The sequence below is a fragment of the Patagioenas fasciata genome, chromosome 4, assembly GCF_037038585.1.
Source record: "Patagioenas fasciata isolate bPatFas1 chromosome 4, bPatFas1.hap1, whole genome shotgun sequence".
Taxonomy (NCBI): domain Eukaryota; kingdom Metazoa; phylum Chordata; class Aves; order Columbiformes; family Columbidae; genus Patagioenas; species Patagioenas fasciata.
This window is the reverse complement of record NC_092523.1, coordinates 80,689,620-80,715,073: the sequence shown is the minus strand read 5'-3', so window position 1 is coordinate 80,715,073 and position 25,454 is coordinate 80,689,620. Positions and strand designations below refer to the sequence as shown.

The 25,454-nt window shown below is 50.7% G+C and overlaps 1 protein-coding gene across 2 annotated transcripts in view; it reads left to right on the top strand.

Annotated features, from left to right (window-relative positions):
- Positions 1-646: 646 nt before the first annotated feature.
- The window catches only part of SEPTIN11 (septin 11), a 50,398-nt gene continuing 25,590 nt past the window's right edge, over positions 647-25,454 (top strand). For both annotated transcript variants that reach the window (XM_071808297.1, XM_065836095.2), the window contains exon 1: positions 647-772. In XM_071808297.1, coding sequence (XP_071664398.1) covers positions 746-772 — 27 coding nt within the window. In that variant the 5' untranslated portion in view covers positions 647-745. The remainder of the gene's footprint in view (positions 773-25,454) is intronic.

Sequence of the window (25,454 nt, the reverse complement as noted above, 5' to 3'; positions counted from 1 at the left end):
CAGCTGGAGCAGCAAGGAGCTGGCTGTGCCTGGAATCACTTACTAGGTGGGGAGAGCAGCCAGCCATCGGGACAAGACTGTTGTATGATGTAGCCAGTTTGTTTAAAAAGTGTGCCTTGTGTTGAGTAGGGAGGAACAAACAGAAACAAGGAGGACCAGGGTGCCTGGCTTTACCCCTTATGTCGTTACAGGAGGGCATTAGGGGCTCCTGTTGGCAAACGGCCCCAGCTGTGGGAGCTCCTGTCTGATTCCTGTTATCTCTCTTTGTCGAATCCCCATCCTCCTCCTTAACCAAACTGGTAGTAGAGGGACCTTGCCAGCCGTCTGCATTATCATCTCTTTACAAGAGCCCCTGGAGTAGATGGGTGTTTTTGCTTTCAGCTGTCCCCCCATCGATGTGGGGATGCCAGAGCGAGTGACATTTTCAGGTGAGGGTCATGGGTGCCAACGGCCGGGCTGGGGGGAGCGGGCATGCCGGCCTCGCTAAAAGAGGGATTAATTGCAATGGTTGGTAGGGACTGAGTGCAGCTCGGCGGGCTCCGGGCCGCTTTCGGGGTACCCCGAGCGGGCCGGGGCTGCAGGCGGCCGGGGCGGTGCCGGCGGCCCCGGGGGAGGGCCGGGGGGGTCCCGCCTCGCCGCCCGGCCCCTTTGCATTGCGCATGGGCCCTCCCCGCCGGGTGGCCATGTTGCAGCAGTAGCAGGCAGCGCAGAGGCGGCGGGCCGGGGAGCGCAGCACTGCACCGCGATGGCCGTGGCCGTGGGCAGACCGGCGGTGAGTGCGGCGGCGGGCGATGCGGGGGCTGTGGTGCCGGAGGGGGGCAGTGCCATGGCGGGGGCGCGCTGCTGGGGGTGCGTTGCCCCAGTACGGCGGCGTGCAGCGCTGGGGCTGTAGGGGTGCAGCGCCGGGGATGCTGTGCCGGGGACTGTAGGGGTGCGGTGCCGGGGGTGCAATGCGGAGGGCTGCGGGGTGTGGTGCCGGGGGGCACAGCGGGCTCGCTGGGGCCGTGTACCGGGGCGCCGCTGCCTCTGCCCGTTCCCGGGGCCGGAGGGGCGGCCGCGCAAAACTTTTTCGCCCCGGTTTGGGGCCGCGGCTCTTTGTTGTAGCGGCGGCGGGAAGCCGCTGTCGGAGCCCTTGGCGCTGAGGCACCGCGGTGGTCCCCGGGCCGCTCCCGCGTTTGGTGGCTTGCCGCGGGTGTTGCTGCCCCGCCGCTTCCCATGGACGGGAGACCAGGGCAGGGCTGTGTCCCGGCCGGGGGAGCGGTGCCCGAAGCCCCTGCGAGAGCCTTTGGGCGCTGCGCTGCGGCGGAGCAGTCGCGGGGATCCCGCGTTGAAAGTCTACCGAGGAGCACGCGTGTTTCGCATCTTCCAGCGTGACCGTCCTTCTGGGATGTGGTGGGAGTTCCTTACATCCATGTTGAGAAAGACAAAGGGTTTCCCCTTTACGGGGCGGGCGGGAGGAATTAAAAATAAACAAAACCCAAACCCCACAGAAACTAACAGACGCTGTTCCCGAAGAACCAAAGTCTCTCTCTGGCATCCAGCTTGCAGAAATGTGAATGAATCTCCACCATGACCGCTCTGAATGCACTTTTGTGCATCGTCGGTCGGGGGAGGGAGAGAGACTTGACCGACTTCCCAGGAACTTTTTCAGCGATTTCAAGTAAAACAGATGTTGCGCGTGAGCTCAGGACTTGAATGTGGCTCCTTCTCAGAATAGGAACATTGTCTGTGTTCAAGATGTGACCAGGATGAGATGTTTTTTTAATAGCGTTTGTTATGCTAGTAGGAGTGGGGTGGGCTATAGGGTTCCTCTGATGTGGCAAGCGAATGAATGAAGATGGGCTTAATGGTGTTACTGGAGGTGGTGAAATTATGCTCCTAAGCAAGATGTGATTATGATTTGTTCTTGTATGTGTGTTTTTGCTTTATTTTGCTGTCATTATATTAAACCGATGCCACTGTGCTGCCTCTCACAGTTTTGGTTAATCCAAGTCCACTAGGAATCTCAAACCAGCATTCACAGAGGGTTTTGTACTGGTTAAACTAAACTGGTACCTGTGTGCCACTGAGTCCAGTCCAGTGGGACTGACTGCCCAATAAAGCATACTTCAGCATGAAAGAAAATGTACGTGTGGGAGAAGGGAGGATGAGGGGACCTCGCTTCTTCCTAAGCAGCTGATGGGCAAGACCAGTCATCCTCCAGGATCGCTGCTTTTTGGAGAAGAGAGTTGTTTTATCTGGAGGTGATAAGAGAAGAAAGGATGGTGGGCTGGTAGTCGGTAGGTGCTGCGGGCATTTCATCTCATATGCCTTCTTATCTAATTCTCTTTGCTCCCTCTTTGCATGCCGCCGTTGTGTTGCTGGGGGGTGTTAGGGAGTTGGAAGAAATAATTAATGATACAGTAGAGCAAGACAAGGCTGATGAATGTTGGACTATCAAGTTTTCAGTGTAATAATTGTTTTGTAAGGGTTCTGGGTGGTATGAGTCTTATGGGAGGGAGCGAGCACGGGGTAGAATTAAAGGAAGGAGGAAAGAAAGGAGATGGAATGAAACGAAAAGCGAGTCAGTTTGACTTAAAACTGAGATAACATTCCTGAGTCACAACCCTTTAGATCCTGGCAGGATATGACTTTATGTTAATTGTAAAAGCATGCATAGAAAATAACTTCAGCGAGCTGCTCTGAAGTGTCTGTGTTTAATTGTAGCCGAGCAGGGTGTGTTTCGGTCAGATGGGTGGCTTTCATTTTAAGGCCCTGATCCCACAGATGTGAAGGCACATGTGTAATGCGCTGCCTGTAATTTCATTGACTTAATAGAGACTGAGCTGAGGATGTAAATGTCAAGGCATGCATAAGTAGAGCTTTGGCAGGATCGATGCCGGGGGCCCTCTCAGCCGCTGATAAACTTGCATGTGCTGAAGCACACAGCAGAGGGCAAGGACGCCTGTGGTCATCTGTGCTCTAGCTCTAGCTGTCCTCAGTGGGAGATCCGCCACCAGCAGTCTAGAAAGTGGCGTGGTAGGTAGGGGACCCCCTTCTTCCCCCTGTGTTAATTCCCGGCATCCTGACTGGTGCTGAATGGTTTCTCAGCAGTCTGGAGCATGGAAGAGGGCTCTGGCCTCACCACCCTTCTCTTTATTGGTTTATTGTAAATGTTTCCAGAATCATACCTTAGTCTGCTTAAAGGAGCAAACCTGATGCATACACACACAAACTACACCTCCACCCATCTAATTAAAACAAAAAAATGATGGAAAATGAGGCTGGAATACAATTTTTACATGGGTGCAGTGGAAAATGTTATCTGAGAGACTGAAACAGCACAGTGTAATCTTTAATCTCTTTTAAAAATACTTTATAATGAGAGACTGTCAGTTTCCATGGAGGAGAGAGAATGAAAGAGACAAGAAGGTAGAGCAGAACTGATGTAGGTTAAGCATCCGTGGGTTTTTTGTCTGTCTTGGAGCAGCTGATCCACCGACACCCACTGGGATCAGCACAAGCTGCGAGGCAGCGCCTTGGGAAAGCCAAGTCCGCGTGTCTGTGGGTGGAGCGGAGCTGCCACGGCTGCTGATCTGAAGCAGCGAGATGAGTGCTGTGAAGAGGGATACACCCTTGTCTCGGTGGCTGTTTCTGTGCTGAGTGTCTGGTTGTCCTCGCTGACAGAGGTGCAGCTGGGTGGGAGAAGAGCTATTGCAGGTAGGGAGCTGAGAGTGAGAGAGGTTGGGGATGAGGCTGGTCGGGGACGGACCCTCAGGCAGGCAGTGGATTGTCATGCTCCAGGCACAGGTTGGCAGTGTCCTGCCTGCTTTGAAGCTTGTCCCTTTCCAAGTTTAAGGCTGAGCTGTCCCTGCTGTCAGGTGTCATCCAGGGATCATCCTCTGGGGCTGTGGACCCCTCCTCCCAGTGAATGTGGCAATGTTGTGGGCTTGGGCAGTGCTGCTGAGGTGGCCAGGGCCGTGGGTTTGGGCTTCCTTACCTGCTCTCCGCTATTAAGCGTGGCTTTTTGGGGCCTGGCTCAGTTGCCAGTGCCAGGGAAGCAGACCTGGGTGGTGCACAGGGGAGTGTATTTTGGTTTGTGAACTCCTGATTTCCCTTATTCACCGCAGTGCCTTGTCTGCAGTAGGAAATTGTTTCAAACAATTCTCATTGCTCTCATTAACAATGGTGGGAACCTGCCCCCTCCTCGCCTTGTTTTCAGCGCAGCCTCAGTCCTGGGCCAGGTTACGTGTCCAGCCCACCACGAGCTCAGGGCCACTGGCATGAATTGAGCTGACCTGGAGTCAGGATCTGATGGACATCCTTGGAAAATCCTTACTTGGTGTGCATGAGATCACAGAGAATCATTTTTTCTGCCTGAATAGGGCCTCTGAAATAACGATGGGGATTGATTAAGCAGCATGAATCTGAGAAGTAAAATATTTACTCAGAGCTGAGGCATGTTTTCTATGTCCCCTTCCCGCCCCTGCAGCCCCCGAGAGAGACGGCGTTGCTGGCCGGCTGCCCGGCCTGGAGCAGCGCGAGGGCCGTCACTCCTTTTGCTCTCGGTATTCTTGCTCTTGAGGTCGTGCACGGGCACAAGGCTGCTCCTTGGCTTGCGGCTTGCCTTGCAGGAGACGTGCCGAGGGGACATGGTCTTCTCTTGGCTTTGCCAACTCTTCTGCCTTGTCCAGCCTCTTTGGTGGCTTGCTTTGGTTCAAGGCTTCAGTCCTATGGCTACAGTGGCTCTTGTAGGTAAAGATGCTGAAGCAGTTTGGGGTCAGAACAGTTGTGAGCAACCAGGTGATGTAAAACCAAGCCAAAGCCTCACAGCAGCACTTCAGGCTTTTTTTAGGTACAGTATCTAGCTGCCTTCACTTCCAGCTCCGTGAACAGCTCTCCAGCCTGTTGTAATAAGTGATGCGTAATAATGGTTCGGACAAACACCACGGTGCTGTTAGCATTCAGCATTAATACTGGTGGAGAACGCTCAAGATGAGAGGTGGATATCCATGTTCTGGGTCTTGCTGTATTAGTTAAGAGCACTGGTAACCAAAAATTGCCCAAATCATGTTGTTTGTCCCTATAAGTGCCAGTTTTCTGTGCCCCTGTGTGATGCACACAGTGAGATGGCAATAAGAAAGGCTCTTCTTGGCTGCTGGGTTACATGTGGATGCCCTTCCATCTCCTCCATGCTGTGGTGCCTGGTGTAGATGTATGTGGGCCAGGACTTGTGGAGGTGCCAGAGCTGGTTTCATCCACGGCTTGGGCAGGTGTGATTAATGCAGGGATAGGCCAGGCCTGCTTGTCCTCGTGCGAGGCATTGGAGAAAGAGCTGTGAGAAGGAGGGAAAGCTGCCTGTGGGTTTCTATTAGCGAGAGCCAGCCTTTCCACAAGCTTTCTCCTTGCGGCTGCGCTCTCCGCTTGTCCGATATGAAGTGATGCGGTTGGCAACAAACAGGTGGTCCAGAGGCTATTGGTGCCATTTCACTGGTAGTACAATTGTTTTGCTGAACCCTGCAGTTGGTAAGGCTTGAGCTATCTCTGGGACTCTGCTTAAAAATCCAGGCCGTTCCCGTGGCTAGGTGGCCTTAGCATCTGAGGCTGCAAGTACAGCTTTTGAAGCTGGTCAAAATATGGAGGAGCTGAATATTTTTCTTGCAGGCTTAGGCTTCTTGTTTTTATTATCATCCCACATGAAGTGGTTGCAAAGAGCAGCTGCTGGTTTTGGGGTTGTTTGGGTTTCTTTTCCATCTCGGTTTACAGCTTCTTTAGATCTTTGTATTATCTATTATTTTTTTTCTGTTAGTGTTCCTGCATCCCAGCTTTATTTTCAGATGGGATCTAGCCGCTTGAAATACGTTACTGAAGTACTCCATGGCGGGTTATTTCTTTCCCAGATCTGGTCATGAATGCTTGGCATAAGCCCAAGATTTGCTTGAGAAACGTTTAGGGTTTGCCACAGATGTTGCCCACTTTGCCAGCAGCTCCTGAGAACTGATTCCTGTGAACAGCAAGAGTTGCAATAGGAGTTATTTCTGGAAATCTGCATGTCTTGTGTGTTTCATTCAGAAGTTGTATTCACATCTCTGGTGTGATGGGAGTGGAAGGGGAGAAGTTGTTTTGAATCCTGACAGGGATCTTTGTAAACGATTCGCGGGACTGTTTGGGGCTGTTTGTGGGTTTGAAGGTGTTCTGTGAAGTCTGCGGGTGTTTGTCGGGGGTTAACTGGGTGCATTGTGAAGTACAATGCCCTGTGCAAGCAGCAGACTCAACCACGTATTTACCAGACATGTGTTGGATGCGTTGAGGGTGCTAAATGCTTTACTTAAGCACATTAAAGCGGCTCGAGTTAAGTTTCTGTCAGTCTGGTGGCGGCAGCCTCTGTTCCTGTCTGTGAACACCGTTGTGGTGGTGGAGGAGCGAGTTGGGTAGATGTCTCGCTCGGTGATGGTGTGGGCTTGTGTTCCCCTCTGTTCCCGGGAAGCACAGGGACTGACTGGCAGTGAGGTGCTAGAGCACAAACGGCAGGGGAGTTCAAACTGCAGGTCTGCTTTTATTCTTTGGGATAGAGGCTCCTGCTTGTAACCACAGCCGGATCTTGGTGTTTCGAAGCTCACAGGTCAGCTCCTTTCAGGCTCTGTGAAAACTGTCTCCTCCAATCTGAGTCAGCCTAGGAGCTTTTGGCAGTTTCAGATGAATGGAGAATATCAGGTGATGGTCCTGGCTTTATTTTTCCAGGGTCAAATTTGGCAGGCAGCGGCTTGACTTAAAAATAAGAAATTTGCACCTCGAAAGGGGAAGCTATCTGGTTGTCATTGACGCCCGCTCTTGGCGTCTCTGGGCAATCATGTCCATTACCCCAAATTCTCCATGTGTGTATAAGAAATGTGTAGGGTTGCCAATAAAGTTGTGCATAAGTGTAGTTTGATTTTCCTTTTCTTGCTGCTTCATATGATTAAAGATTTTTTTTGTCTCCTTTTGTGTTAATCAGTGGAATTAAATCTCTTGTATATCTGCAGAATGAGCTTACTTAGAAACAACTTGGCTAATGATATGTGAATAGTCCTTGGTTTTGTTTTGTTCCTAGTCTGCGATGGTGAGACTGAAATCTGTAGAAATTCCTGAATTAAATAACTTGAAACAGTTCTTATTCTCAGCTTTTATGGCTAAAAGCTAAGGTGGCCATACAATGAACAGGTATTTTGCTAGCAGTGATGATAAGGCTTATCACAGCTGTCGGGGACTGAACATATGCACAGGCCTCAAATCCTCGTGTCAGGACCCTGAGAGGAGGAGGGATTTGGCAGATCATCTGCTGCCTTGCTTTGGTGGTCAACTCACCCCACATCCACTGGTTGCTTCTTTCTCCTCCTGTGAGTTTTGGTGTGTGAGTCGAGCTATGGCAGGTTCCGCGGTGCCTTTCCTTTCCTGGCGGTCGCAGAGCTCTGGACTGATGTTTCTTGTGTGCAGGTGCAGGGGTGTAGATGGGGGGCAGAAAAAGAAGTAATTTCTCAAATCCCATGTTGCCAACTTTATCTGCCCAGCTTTCCCTCACTGTGGCCAGGTAACCCAACTTGCAGCTGTTGTTTTTAGCAGGAGAAACAATGAACCAACGGTTACTCCTTTGTTAGCTTACAGAATTGGAAGATTAAGATTTTTAATTACATTGAAAATGGTTTCTTTTGTTTCCTGTACATTGTGATTTCCAAACCAAGAATAATCCGCCATGCTTTTAACTGAATGCCTTTCTGCCACAAAGTGTCTTTTATCACAGAAAACGCCGACTTAGTCTCATTCTGTTTCATCTGTCTCATTAATATTGAATAGATGACACTTGAATATGGCAGCCGAAGCAGAGCAGGGAATTTCAGCTAATATCTGACAACAACAAGCTGAGATTACATGACATCCAAGTGCAATCTGCTATTTATAAAGTAATTGGCATTTTCCAGGAGCATTTGACCTAATTTGTTGTGGGATTTATTCGCCCCTGCCCCCTCAAATCTGTGTTGCGAGGCTGGTTGGTCAGGAGGTTTGGAGAAGGTGCTGGTGCCAGCTGGTGTTGCGTGCCCGTGGGGGTGAGAGCTGCCAAGCATCTTTAGGGGGCAGGCCATTTTTAGGGGGTTTGGCGATTGCAGCACAAGTCCCTGGTGCCCGGTGGAGGTGGAAAGCGGCACCGTATCTAGGAGCTGGTTCTTGCTGGGAAACCTGTGTGTAAGTCCCCGCTGTGGCCCCGGGCCAGCCCTTCAGCGAAGCAGCGGCAAACCCTCCTGGTGCTCTGAGTTACGGACACGCTGGGCTGCAAGCTGAGACACCATCTCAAAGAAGTGCCTTTACCTCTGGGATGTACAGTGAATGGTCACTGAACAATTAGAACAGTTGGGTTTGGTTTCTGATGTATAATTGACAAGAAGTGGTAGTGTCGTGGGACCTTGGGCTTTGTGTTTCCAGCCAGCTGAATGTTCATCCTGCTGGAAAGCACTCTTGGTGTTCTGCGTTTGGAGTTGTGCAGTTATTCATTATTAGATCATTAATTACGAGAGGCACTTGGGACTAGGGCTTGTGTGGCTGGCATGCTGCAGGTGTTTCGATCCCGTTTGCGGGGTGGTCTTGGGCAAATGACTTCCCTTTGGTGTGCCTTTGTCTTGACCATCTGTAGAGCATGCGATAATTCCCGTCCTGGTGTTGTAAGGTGCAAAGCTGTGATCGATGGCTTGATAGTGTGGCCGCAGTCACCGTTACAAACTTAGCCCTATTGCACTAAATGTAGTGCGATCTTGTGGCACAGAAGCATTACCAGACTAAATGCTTTTAATCCAAACCCCTTTCAAGAAACCAACTATTCAGGTAGGTTAATACGCAAGTTATGCTTTCAAGGAGATGTAATAAGTAATTTGAATAAGGAAGAAGAGTTTAAAAGTGAGCAGTGTGAATAACTCCACTGACCTTGTTTCTTTGGGTTTACATAAATGCAACTGAGGGCAATTTTCCTATAGAGCATTCCTAAGGCATGGCGAGTTTCTCTGACGTAGGCCAGAACCACTTAAACATGAAAGCCAGAGGTGTTTTGGTTGTGTTGTTCAAACAAAAACCTTATTTGAAATGGTAGCCTCGAGTGTGACTCCGGCTGTGCGGAACACAGCCACGTTTCCCCTGGGCCCGGTCTCGCCAGGACCGGAGCTCAGAAGAGCAGTTTTTCCACGGGATGTGCATTATTTGGTTTTGATATAACCTAAGGAAAGCAATGTTTTTTTTTATAGCCTAACCAAGCAGCCTGGTGATTTCTGCCAGTGCGAAGCACCAGAAGGCTGGAAGTGTAAGTCCAGGCGGGCTGGCTGTGGTGCGGGTTACATGCAAGGAAGGGCAGTGTCAAGTTAACGCAGGCTTAAAAAATGGTTGATGCTTTTGGCATGAAATAGGTGGTTGGTCCCTATGTATCAAACACAGGAAGAAGTCTCAAGAGAAGAGTGTGCAGATGCTGTCCCCGTCTGCACTAACTGTGATAAATAGGTCTCTTTCTGGACTGTGTGCACTGAAATATCTTGGCTGTGGAAGGCTGTTCAGGGCAGGGGGCCTGGTATTTGTGTTGTGGTCCCTTGCAGAGGAGGGTCATGGCCCTGAGTTTCAGGATCAGTGGTGCTAAGTGGTAGGAGGGAGGATGGAGTCAACTGGACAGGTACCTTTCTCCTAGCTCCTACACAAGCAGTACCGCTGTGCAAGCCTGCTCTTGAGACTCGTGCTGCAGTTTGCACCCTTGGGGGCTACCGAGTGGCCCAGGGAGATGTGAGTAGAAGGATCGTGCACCACGGGAGGGCTGCCCTGGCTGCTCTGCCTGTGCGGAGGTCTGTGTGTGCCGGCTCTACGCGGGACCAGGCTCTGGTGTGGGTACAGGCTGCGCACAGAGTGGGAGCCTTGATGCTGCATGTGCAAATCCAGCTCCTTGTCCTATAGTTGGGCATTAGCCTTCCTCTCTGAAGGCTTACCAGGTCCTTGGGCAGTTATTTACCCATCAGACCCCCCATGCAGTGCTTTGTGTGCCACAGTGTGTTACCCACTGCTTTGAGCAGTGCAGGGTGGAGACAGCCGCATCTCTAGCCCTTGCAGTGTTAATAAGGAATGTGCATCAGCAAATACCTGGCTTTGGTGTCTTCATATTAAATAATTGGAGCCAAGGGCAAAAGCATGCACTGCACATGGGAATTGTGCCCCAGTTTTGGGATAGGCAGGTCTGCAGCGCTTGGCGTGTGGAGCATGTCAGAGCAGGGAGCTCCTTCATGTGAACTAATCTCGTTTCCCTCCGCGGGAAGCGCTTGCTCAGAGCAGGCTGAATTTGCCCTGGGGTGTGTTTGTCCTCCTGAGTCCTTAGGTTTGGCTCCATAAAGCTGTGACAGGATTTACCTGCTCTGTCAGGCCTTTGAATCCTCGCTGCCGCAGAGAGATGGAGCGCGGCGAGGTGGAGCCCGCTCGCTCAGCAGCACCGTGGCTCATCTGTCACAGTCGTTCTCGCTCTGGTCGACTCGTGCTCAGCTGTTACGTGGTATGTGCTGGCACAGTTAGTTGGCCAAGCCAAACAGTTAACGCTCTGCTTACAGAGGGATACCTGACGTGCCCTGCTGCCTATCCTGGTGCTTCCAGGAAAAAAAAGGAATACAAGGATTAGGAATGTGAGTAATGTGGGTAGACAGCGTGGCGTAACTGCAAGACATGCAAGCTAGTGGCAAATCCTCTTGTTTATTGATATTTGGAGAAACAGCCTTGCAAAATGTTTTCTTCCCTTCTAGAAGTTGTCCTTGAGCTATGTGTTTCAACTAAGAGGAGTGGAATGTAGTTAGTCTGTATTTAAAAGGTTGCAAGAATTTGAATTCTACCAGGTATGTGCTTAGCTTGACTGTCGGGGAGGAGAATCTGAGCAGTGGGCACTGCTCAGATGGGTAGTGAGTGTGCTGCTGAATTTGTGCTGCTTGCATTTGGGGTGTATCAAAGAGCACTAAAAGTGTGGGTTTAATTCAACGCTAGTCTGTTAAAGGATTGCTATAGCACAAGTCTTGACAGGAGGACAGAAATTGTAAGTCTGGATCTGACTGGTTTTGCCTTCCTTTAAAGCCCAAGCATGGCTGGAGTGGACAGTCAAAGCAGAACACGGTGGCCAACGTAAATGTATCTGTGGGGGTGGACACTGGCTCTTGTTTAACCTTTTAGCAGAGCTCTAGCAACACTAATGGATGTTGCAGCAGCCCACGTGTGGAATAATTTATGAATTTGGAAGAACACTATTCCAGTGAGCATGTGGGTTAGTGCCAGCGGTTCCCAACTCTCTGCCCCTGGTCTTGTGAGCAGCAGCCTGCTGCAGGAGAAGAGCATTGGGTTGCTTCAGGATAACGTTTGGAAGTGTCACGCTGAGTTCCTGAAGCCTGGTCCTTCTGCAGAGCAGCAGTGGGCTCTGGGCAGGGTGTTCTGCAGGAGGAGCAGTAAACAGACATGTGTTAAATATGAGTATTCTTCGTGCATCAAACAAGAAGTGGAGAGCAGCACAGGGAGAGGTTTTTAGCTACCGGCTCTTCCCAAGCAGCCTTTGCAATATTGCTGTCATTTGAGAAGACAGTGCTTTCATTTCAAGTGCTCAGACTGTCTGGGGATGTGCCAGCTTGCTTGATCTCGCAGCTCCGGGGCAGTTTGGTACCATTACAGACCCATTATCTGGCTCCGGAGCTTGGTGTTTTGTGTTTCCTGCAGCTGAAGAAAGGGAGTCCTTGCCTCAGCACCAAACTGGAGAGCGAGATGTGAACCCAGCAGCACCCCCCTGCCTGTTTGCAGCATTTCGGCCTCCTGCTTTTAATTAAATTGTCGCGACACGGCAGGCAGAGCAGGACTGAGATACCAGAAGCCAAAGGTCCGGCTCACAAAAGCATCTGGGAGCCTTGGTATGTGGATGTGAAGCCTTTGATGGTGCGCAGGGCAGGGTCGGTGCCTGCTGCCCACTAATTGTGGGTTGTTTGCTCTCTGCTCGTCCAGCCGCTCTGCGGCAGGGCTGGAAACACCATCGAAGTCTGGCATTCTCCACTCATGCTGCTTTTAATAACCAAGTGTATCCTCACACCTGAGGAGCACCACAGGTAATAGCTGCCCCTTTGTGAACGTTCAGAGTGTCTCTTTGCAGACCTTCTCACACAACATTTGGCTGTGAGAATCACTGTCGCTTTGAGGATAATTACAGAAGACTATGAGGAGGCTTGTCGTAGTTCATCTGTTACCTGGTGTGTCTTGGCACTTTACGCCTCCAGATGCGGTCACACCATATAATGTGATTGCATCTGGAGTGGCTGCCTTCTGCAGGGTTATTTTTGGTGGTAGGAGAGCCCAGGAGCTGGATGGAGAAGACGTGGTCTTCAGACAGGTAGGTGAAACTCCCTGTCAGGTTTGTTCCTGGCGGTTGGGCTGTTGCGTCAGATATGGAAACCTGCCGAGCAGCAGCTCCTCACAGACCCGCAGGGGCTGGCAGGGCATTATTGCTTGAGAGGGGCACTTGGCAGTTTTGTAGCTCAGTCTGTAGCTGTCACCTGTAGGGTAACAGCCCGCAGAGCCTGCTGCCCGCCTCACCTGGGGCGCTGGAGCTCTGCAGGGCCACATTGGTGCTGTGAGCTCACTGCGAAGCAGCAGGGACATCTGTGTCCCTGGAGCAGCGGTCAGTGACCTGCTCAAATCAAGTTCGCTGTCCTCTGGCTGAAGACCCCATGTTCCCATAAAGCACGTGATCTTTTAAGTAAGCGTTGGCTGTGACACAAAGTGTCTTCTCTTTCTTAGGAATGACACTGATAACCAAACCATGCTTTTGCTGGTGGCGCTTCCTGGCAGAGCCATGGTGCTGGGAAGCACGGGGAAGTCTTTATGGCCAGCGGAGCCTTGCAAGTAAATGTTTCATTTCGTAGGAAGGAAAATGACGCTTGCAGCAGCCCCTGTTGTTTTGGCACAATGAGCCGGGTCCGCAGTTGGCGTGCTCAGCAGGGAGCGCTGCTCCTCACAGCGCAGGATCCCCGCAGCAGAGCTGGCGGTGCGAGCCTCAGCTAACCTGGTGGCTGTGCTCCTGGAGCTTTGCCCTTTGCCTGCCGCAGGAGCATCTACCATTTCCAGGCCAAGTGGTGCTCCTGCTGGGTGCGTAAGGGGCTGCTTGCTGCCTGTCTTGTCGGAAATGTCAGGGCTTTTGAGTGGACAGGAGAAAATGCAACGTAATCCTCAAGTGCTCTAGAGCTGTGACGTATACTGTGAGATCACTGAACACGCAGGAATGCATTGGGATGGAGAGATTGAGAGATAATAGCAATAGGAAGGCTGTTTCTGGAACTGGTATGGAAGGGAGCAATCAAGAAGCTTAACATCAACCAACACCCTTACTGATGCTAAGAGGTCTAGGGAAAAGTTTGAGAACCAGAAAGTTTGTTTGCATTGAGGTGCAAGTCCTCATAGTTTGATCAGGTCAAAAGGCATAAAGCTGTATATTGTATTTTTAACAGATTTTAAAGGAATTTCTGTCTGATTTTGATAGTGCAGAGAGTTACCAAATGAGAACTGTGCCTGCTAATTGACATTGCTCCAGGGTGGTGGCCGAAGGCCATCTGACCCTCTTCTTCTGGGCTCCTGGAAATGGCAGATCACTGGCACAGTCCACAGGGTCAGAGACATTGATGAGGAACACGTCACCGAGTTATGATCGTGCGCAGTTTTATTGGAGGAATCTTAGAATAGCCATAGGAAACCATGCATAACATAGCTGTGTTCGTTAGTTATGCGTTATTAAATGAATTAGGTTAATGAAGTGAATACGGCGGTGTTAACACATGGCTGCCTCCTCCCCAGTGTATAAATCGGTTTTCAGTATGTGACTGCAGTATCTTGTATCAGCTCACCGTGGGGTGATGTTGGGATGTGCAGCAGGGGCTATTCCCTTGCTGGCTGGGGGGACCTCCACCCCTAAGCCCACAGAAGACACTGTTTCCCCTGCCGCGGCGCCCCCTGCGTGTTCTCTGGGACAGACTTGCTGACCGGGGCACTCGGTCCTGCAGAACCGTGGCGGTTTTTGCCAGGTTGTGTGCAATGTGCTTCCTCAGGTGTCACGGGGTTTTAGGCTTTGTTTTGTTTCCCTACTGGAATAAACTTACGACTGGAGCACTGGAGCCTTTTAGGTTGACAGTAGGTTTTGGATGAAGGTATCAGAATTATTTATGAGTAAGAATAGAACTTCATGGTTACAGGATGCATTTAATTAGTGTCTGGAGTTTAGCCACTAATGTGAGCTTGTTTATAGAAATACTGTTAGTATTTTCTTTCGGCAGTTTTTGTTTGCTGCGTGTAGTTGTTCAACATAACACCTCGTGTTAATCAAACTTAGCAGCAGTTAAGAGGAGGATATTTCTCTCTTGCTTATTTCCTTCTGCTGTGCATTTAAACATTGCTCCCATTGTTTTTTTCTTCTTCAGTTTTGGGGTGGTGACTTGGTGTTTTGGGGTACATATGCGGCTTTTTCTGGGGTAAAATTTTAAGTTGTTGGCCAAAAAAAAAGAAAATAAGGGCTTATGAAGACATAGCAGTTGGCTGAAGATTCAGAAGCATCTGAACCTGCTTGTGTGAGGGGAGCTGTGGGACCTCCACGCTTTAGTTGGTTATTGTTTGTTTCATGTGGGAAGTTCCGGAAGAGAGTTCTCCTTCCCCAGGTTCCTCCTTCCCAGCCCCAGGAATCCAGTGTTGCACTTGGCCTTTTCCTGATTGCCGATGTGGTGTTTGTGGGAAGTTCAACGTGAGATTGGTCTTGTCTTCTGAAGAATGAACTCCCCCCCTCTCAAAATCTAGGTACGCTGCTTAGAGTCTTGCTGGGGCTGTTCACTGACGCTGCTGAGCTCGAGATGTGCAAGGAGTTGCAGGCTGTAAAACAGGACACTTGGAGCCCAGCTGCTTAGGAATTGTTAGCGCCGTGGCGGAAAGCCTGGCAGCGAGTGTGAGCCCTGGCCAAGAGGTGGAGAGGAGACAGGCAGGGAGAAGGGTAAAAGCCATTGCCAGGCTCTGGCTGAGGCCACAACCAGTATTAGTTGGTGATCCCAGACCTTTCAGTCGCTGCCAGCCCTGCTTCCAGCACTGAAGGCAGCTGGGTGTGTAGTGTAGCTGCAGCAATTTTAAAATTACAGGTTTGTCTGCACTCCTGAATTTTTGCAGAGAAGTCAAGGGCTGGATTTCCCCCAGCTCAGGTCGGCTTTGTTTCAGGTGGCTCAGGAGCAGTTCCCTCCTAGACATCTCTCTCACAGACAAGGTTGCTGCTTTTACTGAAGTTGATAAATTCGTAGCCTTCAGAAACGGAGTTCTGAAACGTGCCTTTTCCTGCGGAGGAGCGCTTGGCTGTGAAGTCGGCTGCGCTGGGGGAATCGTCACTGTATAGAAGAGCAAGGGAGCTGAAGTGTCTGTGGGCTGATGCTGCTGCTGTGACCGGAGCTTGGCCTGGTGGGAACGCTTGTCCAGACAGCGCGGGAGCCTGGTGCGTCCAGCGCACTGTGGTGTGGCCTCATTGCAGTAAATGCCCAATTGCACAACTGAAACTATGTATTCTATTCCCCAGGAATTCCTGCCTCAGTAACACAGAGGTGTTGGGAAAATAGGTTCCTGTAGAAGAAACTCGTTGGGCGAGTCTAAAGTGAGGCGTTGCTGCCCAGAACTGGGGGAAGGATCCCTCGCTGCCGGGCCGTTTCCCAGGCTGGTCTCCTGTGGGAAGAGCCCGCTCGGCAGCGAAACGCAGCCCACGATGTTTAAATGTGCAGCAGAAGGAAATAAGCAAGAGAAAAATATTTGTCTTTTAGCTGTTGCAAAGTTTTATTAACACGAGGTGTTATGTTGAACAACTACACGTAGCAAACAAAAACTTCCAAAAGAAAATACTAACAGTATTTCTATAAACGCTCAGCGCAGGCTGATTCCTGCATGAGATGTGATTTCAAGTCCCCCACTGTCCTCTGGGAGACATCTGCTCGGTGGAGCATCTCGGGGACTGTACCAGCTGCTCTGGCCCGGGCAAAAGCCAAAGAGGTGTTGTAGCTGTGTGTCCTTGGTGGTCTGTTAGCAGTCAGAAGCCCAGGCGGTGTTTTGGAGAGGACAGAAGTGCTCAGCTTTGGAGGGGAGTTCTGCTGTTCTGGGTAAGAAGCCTTGGGCAGCCCGTGCTGTGCTGGAGAGTTCTGGAATATCTCTTACATTGTGTTACTTGTAGTTGCAGCTGGAGTGCAAAGAAAAGCTTTTTCCTTTTGGGTTGGTGGTGGGTGATAGCTCAATGTAAACAGCACTGCAGAAAACAGATACGGGGCTGAGTGGGACTCTGTGTTTATGGGAGTTGGTTTGGGTCTCTGGAATAAAAGCCTTATCTCTGCCACAACCCAGGAACTGGGGCTGCAAAGCTCGTCCTTGGAGTCCTTGTGACTAGAGAGTTCATCTCTTCCTCTGGTTCTATGGATGTTTATTTAACCATCTCTCTTATGCATTTATGCAGTTGAAAGATTTTTGAGTGTATGTTGGGCAACTGCCGGTGTCCTGTCTGGGGATTCTTTACGACTTGGAGCGTCACCAGGATTGCAGTGGTCACCAAACGCCTTTGTGATCCTCCCCTCTGCGAGTGATGGATGTGGAGAGGGCTGTGGGAACATTCCTGTCTGCGGCTGCTTGGAGGAAGATGCCTTGTTGCGCTGCCTGTGGTGTGTGAGGTCTGTGCAGCAGTCCATCAGGGCGGACAAAGCTCGTGTCGTGTGGCCTTGAATTCCGTCTCCTCTTAATGACACGAGTGTTGTGACTGTGGTGGACCTAGATCAGATGCGCTTTCCTCTGGAGGAGCGGCAGCCAATTCATATTTTTGGAAAGACAAAACGTTTTTTTTCAAGGTGACCACAAAACTTTGGAGGTAACGAGGTGGAGGGAAGGAAGTGCTTCAGCTAGATGGGGAATTGCTCCTTGAAGCCCGTCCTACTTATGACAATTTCTGTACAGGCTTTCCTGTTCCAGGCAGTATAACTAAGCCTGGCTGAAGGCGAGTGGGGAGCGTTTTTGCTGTTGAGTCAGTTGAGAGCTTGAAGATGTTTCAGAACTGTCAACTAAATAATTGAAGAAACCTTGACCTTTTCCCCTGCACGTGGATTCAGTTCAACTCAATTCCACTTGTGCTCCTGTTGAAAAAAAGAACTGCATGCTAAAGCAAACGCTGTTATTTGTAACCCTCTATATTCCTTGATTGCTGGCCTTTTCTTATTAATGATGAATGACTTCGGTGGGCCCTTAGAGAGCTTCATGTACCGTAAGGGGCGCTACATATTCCCCTTTTGCTTTTTATAAAGCAGGTGCAAGGGCTAGGACTTCGTACTCAGGAATCACCTTCCTTTAGCAATTAGACCATACTATGAAGAGCTTGAAGTCTGGTTTTCATGCTTTGTTTTTGTCTCCATTACATCATCAGAACCATATTTGAGTGTATGCATTGCTAGATGAGTCCTGTTTTTTTCCCTCTCACTAAATCTGAAATGTTTTCTCTGGCTTTAATTGGATATCCTCAGAGATGTACAAGCATGTGTATGTGACATGGGTTAAAGAGGAGCTGTTCTGAGCCAGCTCTTGCCACCTGGGTGGTACTGGACCAACGCTTCGCTGTGGTGATGGTCTGGTCAGGTTTTCCTGAGGAATCGCAGTGTGTGCCGTGCCTGCGGGAGCCCTGCAAGTCCCTGAAGGGATTATCCCAGGAGTGCATTTACCTGCTGCTTTTAGGCCCTCCGGTAACTCCAAGCCCAACACAAGTTGCCACTGCACTGATGTGAAATCACGTAGATGAATGATGATTTTTTTTAAATTTAAGTCGAGATCTGTTCATCCTCAGTGCTGTGGTACCTGGCACTGGAGACACCATGTGTGTAAGTCAGTGTTGTCTTAGGATTTTGATATGAAGACAGTTGCTGTGATAAAGCACAGTATTAATGCAAATCCCGCTAGTAGGTCCCAGGGCTAATTAATTATCCTGAGCATGACATAGGGCACCTTTGAGTGCAGGAGCTTGCTGAATGGGAGCTGACAAACGTGCCCTTGATGTGTGGCTACAGTTTTTGAAGAAGGATGATGGAGGGTGAGGGGACGATAAGGCAGCCCTGCTCGGCGGTGTCTGCCGCTCCTTCTCACCTTTGGAGTGGCCCTTAGTTTGAATCAGCTGTTGGAACTGTGCTGCCTTGTTACAGTTCTATAAACAAGCCCTATGGGCTGCTTTCCTTTCTGAAACATCTCTGTATTTAGCTCTGGTTGTGTTCACACCCTTAACTGGACTGGAACTGGTAGAAGTCTGGGAAAGGCTTGTGGAGGAGTTGGCTGTTCGGCTCCAGGGCTCGCGTTGACTCTGCCTTGTCCTGCCCAGGATCGGTGTCCCGGAGAGATCCCTGCAAACGGCCTCTGAGTTACTGTGAGCGGGAGTCTGGCCAAGTCCATATATCACACTTTGCTCTGTGTCAAGTCCCTATTGCACTGTGCTTCCAGCTAAAGGCTTTTAGCAAAGTATAAATCTGCTTATTTAACGGTCTGTGATGCAGCTGTTTCAGGGCTATTTTAAGTGCATGACAGTGGAATACAGAAGGAAATGGCTGTTGGGTTTTTTCTTCTCCACTGTCATGCTGGACTACATTTGTATCGGTGTTGTGGGACTGTGCAGCCAGAAGGTCTGGGAAAAGGGCAAAAGAACTGAAAAATAAAATGTATTTCTGCTGTCCATGTAGTGATATGCCTTCTTGCCTTCTCTCAGCCTCCGCCCTATTGGTGAGTTGGGTTTAACTCTAAAGATGACATGTTCTCAAGTTTAACCAAGCTGATGTTCTCCAGCATTGCTGGTGTGAAGTGGCCTCGTGTTCCCGACCCGCGGGTGCCGTAGCGCCCTGCAGCCACCGGCGCTGCTGGGCCCTGCTCCCCACCCACAACGCTTGCTTCAGGGCTGCTGGGAAGGGTGCTCCGGCTGTCCCGGCTGCGTCTGGCTGAGAGGAGGCTGGGCATGCTAGAAGGGCTGTGTTTGCCTCTTCTGTGGCACTTGGGAAGACAAAAGGTGGGGAAACTGCAAAAATTGCAGGCCTTTCAATGAAACAAAAGTGGAGCATTTCAGCTGGGGGAGCTTGGCACTGCATAACAACTCACATTTTGGTTCATCAGCTTCACAGAAGTGGTCAAAAAGGCTGTTAATTGTACATGGTTGTCCTGTCAGGAGAGGCTGGCCAGAGCAGCAGAGAGCATCTGGTTCTCATTGGGCTCTGCTTTTGGATGGTCTTAATTCTTGTTTGTAACATTATGTCTCTCTCCCTCCCCCTTCCTCCCTTTCCTCTTTCCTCTCTTTTTGTTTTGTCTTTCCCCTTCTCCGAGTTTACGAGCCTCGCTGGAATGCACATATGGTCCTTATCATCCCTCAAGTTCTTTTTTTCTTTTTGTGCTGGTTAGCAGTTTCTGACATCAGGGGCTGTTGGAGGCATTAGTCACGTTTACTCCAAATAGAAAGCTCTGTGGTTTCTGGAAAGCTGCGGAGGAAAATGTCTTGTATGTCAGTTCCTGCTGAAAATGGAACTTAGGTGCTCCGAGCTTGCGCTGACCTTTAGCCAAACGTTTTGCCTGGAAGACCAAGGCTCATTCCCGCTCTCTGCAGCCACTTCTGAATTGTAAGATTTCGCTGACTTCCCTCCTCCCAGAAGAATGCGGCTGTATCATTTTTCCCGGTCTTCCCGCTGTGTGGCTGTGGCGTGCCCATGGCAGGGGCTGTGGCTCGCGGTTGCGGGCTGCTGGCTACCAGGATGTTTGCCGCTGGGTGCCAGGGAGGGGGACCACGAGCTTCCCGCCCCATGCTGTTGGTGCTGGGGAGCTGGGAGCGGGGCAGGGCTTTGGCTCTGGTAGGCACAGCCTGGGTGGGCTGTAAGTGGGCAGGGCCAGCTCGCTGTCCCCAGTGTCATCCTGACATTCATGTAGGGAGCTCAGTGAGGGTAAAAAGGAAAGTGGGGTGTTCCTGAGCGGGAGTCTGTAACCCAGTCTTGGAGAGAGAACGTTTCCTTCCCCGTCAGTTCTGGGTGTTCGTGTCTGTGCTGATGTGTGTCCAGCATCACCCGGTGTCTGAGGGTGTCCCCTCTGGGCCCCCCCGGCTCTGTCTCACTGCAGCCTCCTTTGGCTGGTGATTCCCTTGCCCAAACTCCTATGTGCAGAGCAGTACTTTGTGTGCGGGGCAGCGCGAGTCCCACACCTCCCCTTCCCGCTCTGCTGCTGCCCACCGCCTTGTTGGCCAAATTGCTTCCAGCCGTCCTCCCACAAAATAACCTTTTCTGCTGTCTCGATTCTCCAGGATTACGAGGAGAACCCAGCATGCTCGACAGCCTTGTTGTGTTCCCTGTGACCCGCATGGTTACGGAGCGAGGGAGCCAACTGTGGCGCAACACTTGGGTTGTAGTGTCTCATAACCGGGAGCGGGGAGACCTGGCTGCTTGCTGTCGTTGTACGTGTTGCTGGGCGGGGGACTTTGTATGAAGGAGGCTTTATTGAGAAGCTGTGTGCTACAGAGCAGCCACAGCTGGGGCCAGCGTTGTGCAGCAAGAACAAGGTGTTTGCTGAGGTCCAGCTCCGTGCCCTGGTTGCAGGCGTGAGGCAGCCGCACGGTCGGTGGCAGGGTGGGAGGCACTGGCCATCCAGCCTGCCTACCGCTCTGATCGGGCTTTATGCTTTGCTTGGCATGCTTACCTACAGAATGATGTTTTCCAAAAGATTCTCCTCTTCCTGTTGCACGGAAAGAGGAGGAAAGGGGGCAAAACAAGATCTCCCAGAATTGAGTAGCTTGTGGAGACATCTGCCTGAGTTTGCAGCAGCAGCATGGGGACAGGAGCTCCCCCTGTTCTGCTGGCGACACTGATGGTTATCCTAGCCTAAAACAACAACCTGAAAGAGTCCTTCCTTCTTTGATTAACCCATTGATTGCTATGAGCTGTCTTCTTGTGGCATGACTGCACCAGCAATGGCAAAGAGAGGAAAACAATCATTCGTTCTTTCTTTTCTGCTCATAGGATCATACTTGAGTTTCCCTGCGCAAGATATAAGGGTTTAAGCACGGCTTAAGTCTGTAAGCAAACGGAGGGAGGTTGTGTGTGCCGTTTCAAGGAGCTTCGGCAGCGAGCTTGGCCCTGGCACGGGTGCGGGAACACTTCATGTCCTGCCAGCAGGGACCCGCGCTGGGGGTGACGAGGGTACCACAGAGCCGTCTCTTCCAGTGCTCTTTGTTTCTGTGCTCGCTGCTGTCTCCTGAGCCGCCACTTTTGTCAGAGCAGGCTAAAGTGTCTCTGAGGTCCCCGGCTTTGGAAGCAGCATCTAAGATTACCTCAGAAACACAGGAACATGTGCCCAGTAATGGGACAAAAATGCAGTTAGCCCGAGCTGCTGACAACAATAAAAGCTTTCAGAGTTTCTTAAAGGTGCCTCCGAAGTTGTGTGGCCTCAATAACTAAACACTTGCTTCATATTTGTGGTTGAGCTCAATATTTTACATACCAGCGTTTTTCTCTCTCGAATTGGAGGCTCGTTGTTGTTTTCTTTAACTCTTTGGGGGCCGTGTGAAAGTGACCCCAGCTGGCGGGGCGGTGGGACGGGGGCCCGAAACGGGGAATGCTTTGCCGCCAGTTTGAAAGCTCAGCCGGGAGCTTGCGTGGTTGAAGGAATGGTTGTCATGGTGGTTCAGACTGGGTGAGGAGGGCAGAGCGGGACAATAAATGCAGGTATCCGTGCGGACCCGCTCGCCTCAGCCTCCTGCGAGTGACGCTGGCTTGTTTTAGTTCTACCTGGGAGGAGAGCAGCTGTAGTTGGTGTCAGATCAGCTACCAAACACCTTCTGAAGCATAAAGACATAGCTCTGCATTGTGCAGAGCCTGGAGAAGCGATGCATTTATAATCCTGGGACCCTCCTTTATACCCATCTCCCCGTGTGCACACAGGCAATGCTGTTGCTGACTCCAATAAGGAAAAGAAGTTTGTTTCCCCTTACTTCTGCTCGCTCTGCCAAGCCGCTGTGGCTCAGGAGGAATGAGCTGATTCTGTCCTTGCACGTGCCTCGTCAGACAAATAGTTTTACGAAGCTTTGCTGAATTATATCCAGGCAAACCCTCTGGTTGCCGCAGAGCATCTGTTACAGCACTGCTTGACCTACAGAACCGTTGTCACCAGGAGCCGTGCATGAAGAAAACCGGATCCGAAGTTGAGTTAGCAGGCTCTGAAATTGCAAACCCTTCCTTGTCTTTACAAGGATTTTTATTAAATTTTTTCCCTTAAAACTAAGAGTGCTGGGCCATGGGATCCTGGTTATTTATCTCTTTATAGTGATGGTATAATGCATAGTAGACCCTGCGCCTCCGGCGACCCAGCTCTGCTTTACGTACCTTTTCCCTTCCCCTGCTGGAGTTAAAACCAGCAGCTGCAATAACTGCGTCGGAATGGTTGTTGTCAACCCAAGAAATATCAACTGTGGGATGCATTGTAGGTCACTCGGTAAAGAAAAGTCAAGTGATCAGCATCGTTCACAATAAACAGACATTTATTTATTCATGTTACTCTATTGCTTTTGTAGGGTTAGGATACAATTCTGGAGGTTTAGAATTGCTTCCTGGCCATGTGGACGGTATGTAGGGAGGGAGGCAAGATTTGCCGTGTAATTTGTGGTTCTATGAAGGAGATGCAAGTGTGTCACAGGAAAGAGTTGAAGAATTCCGACTGCTCCTGGGGTGTGTTAAACTGACAGATGAGCATGTCCAGACGCCCTAGGCCAGCAGCGTATGTGGTGCACGCTGGCTGATGTCTCTGGGAGTCTGTGGAGCTGCGGCGTTACCCAGGCTGATCCTGTCCATCGCTCCCGAAGCTGTGAGCGAGGAAGGGTGCTTGGCAAACAGTTGTTCCTTTAGCATCCTTGCAAGAGGTCAGCTCTTCCAGATTCAGTGACTTGTTTGTGCATTAATAAGGCATTTCTTAGGACTGTGTTACTGCCAGTGACAGCAGAGTTGTTTTAGTGCGGTACGTTTACGTGCAGTATAGGAGAGAGGGAGGAGTTGTACTCAAATACATGCTCAACCCTCTTAACCTTTTGAGGGAAAAGCTGAGGAATTCCCTTGGGAAGAAGGCAGCGAGGCAGGGTAATAACGTGCCTCTCGGCTCAGGGTGAGTGCCTGGGCAGCACGGCCGCCTTCCTCTGGAAGAAGAGACTGAGGGCAGGAGGAATGAATCGGTGCTTGTGGGGAGCACGCAGTGGCTCTGGGCTTGTCTCCGGAGGGCAGGAGCCTTTGGTGTGTCACCCTGGAGCATTCTGCAGCTTGAGGCACCGGTTCACCGTGGGGCGACTCACTTGAGATGGAAACCGAGCCCACTGGCTCTTCCCAGGAGCTTGTCACAGCCATTCCCAGCCAGAGCAGCATGGCCATCTGATTTAGTATCCCATTGTTTTTAAAACACTTCTGTTTTGCCAGACTGAATGCGTGAATCACTTGCCTGTTCTCCTAATTTTACACTGAGCAATCGTGCTTGTTGCTCTCCAGCAGAGGCTCTTTGCTGTGTTGATAAAACCTGAGCTCACGAGCTGCTGCTGAGTTTTCAGTGATTTCAGTCCTTGCCCACAGTACCCAGGCAGCCCCAGGGCTGGACACTGCAGCGAGGTCAAGCTAATAAACCCCGAACTGCCTATTCTGATGAGATGAGGCTAACTGGGAATATTGTCCATGGTGGTTTTGTGCTTTGCCATCCTTGGCAGACCTGTGCCTTGGCTGAGGGGTCACGTAGTGTCATGGGGGGTCCTGCGGCTTCCAGCCTGCTGTCCAAAGCTGTGCTGTGGGGAGCAGAGAAGGGCACAGTGTCAGCGCCCCCGTGGTTACTGGGGAGCGGTGAGAGCAGAGGGCTGGCTGCAGCGGGAGGAGATAAGTGAGCGTACCTCCCTTTCATCCTCCTCCTCCGAGAAGGGCAACCTCTCTCTCCCCAAACAAGTGCTCCCTCTGCGAGTCCTCCTCGTGCCCTGGGACTGGCTGTAATGCTGCACAACGCTTTCAGTTGTGTGTGGATATGTAGGAACTCGAGTCTCTGGCTCTCCTGCCGTGTCCCAGTTGCGTGTCTGCGGTACTTGTACAGAAAAGCGTGTGTTTTCCGTGTCCCCCAAGGAGATGTGCTGCAGTCTGGGGAGTGCTAGGGAGGTGGAGGCGCTTGGGTTTGCCTTTCATCTCTGCCTCTGCCTGGGGCTTCTGAGCTTTTCATGAGGGTTTTGGTGTTTTGGGCAGATACCCAACTACCCTTCTGCCTCCTGTTATGTGGCACAGCTTGTGAAAAATATGTGCCATTAAAAACTCTAAAAAGACTGGGTTTGGTTTTCTTCTGCTGTTGATGTTTACCACTTGCAGGAAAAAAAGAGCGAGCAACCAAACCCAAAAACCTGTGCAGCGAATAAACTGACACAGATGCAAGAGATGAGTCCAACTTGTGTTCCTGCTGAGTAACTGATGATGAGGCAGCACTCGCTTTCCCAAAATATATCGAGGGAAGAGATACTGGTGCTGTGCTCAGAGGTGTTCAACACCCACCGCTTGCTGTGAAGCCGGTGAGTCATGGGCACCCGTTGCTTTCTGGGATCTGCTCTGAGCTCCTTAATCCTAAACCCAGGCTCACTGGAGTTTTAAAAACACTACCTTAACAAATATTTTATTTAACCCATTGACATCACACGTAAATCCCATGGCGTCCTTCCATTGCCCGGGGCTTTTCCAGAAAACTACTGTTGCAGGTAAAGGAGGTGATGATCTCTTGTCTTGTGTTGGTTTTTGATGTGTGTGGGTTTTCGCGTTGTTGTTGTGGTTGTTTTTGTTGTGTTGTTGTTTTGTGTGTTGTGTTTGGTTCATGTGCTTGTTTTTCACCCAGCCTGAGTGAAGAGGGCTGGCATCCCTTTAATCCTCTGGAGCTTCTGTGGTAGCTGCTGGTCAGTATCGTTCTGGTATACGGAGTGACGGAGGTGAACAGTCTCGTGTAGTGATCTTAAGCCTTCAGGCAAGCCTGGTTCAGATGTTAAGACAAGGCCCAAGTACCTAGTACGGGTGTCAAGCCGCATGTGCTAGAATGGCAGAAAGGAGCCCTTTGCCCCTGCTCTGATTCTCTTAGCCATGGTGGTGGCACCATACACTCAGGCACTTTTCTTTTACGTGTTGGCTTTCATAGAGAATTTGTGAATGTATTTTTAAGTTCAGTCTGGGGTATTTTCCTCAACGCTCATCCAGATGTAGCTTTGTTCCTGCGGCTCTGTGTGTGTGGAGGAGGGAAGCGGGGGCGCTCAGGAGTTGCGTGGGGAGCGGGGAGTCCTCCTCCGCTTTTGATTCTGTTTTGATGTGTGCTGTCTCTTTCCATATCTAGCCCAAAGCCCAGTGGTTTTGTGGGAAAGAAGCTGGTGCTGCCAGCAT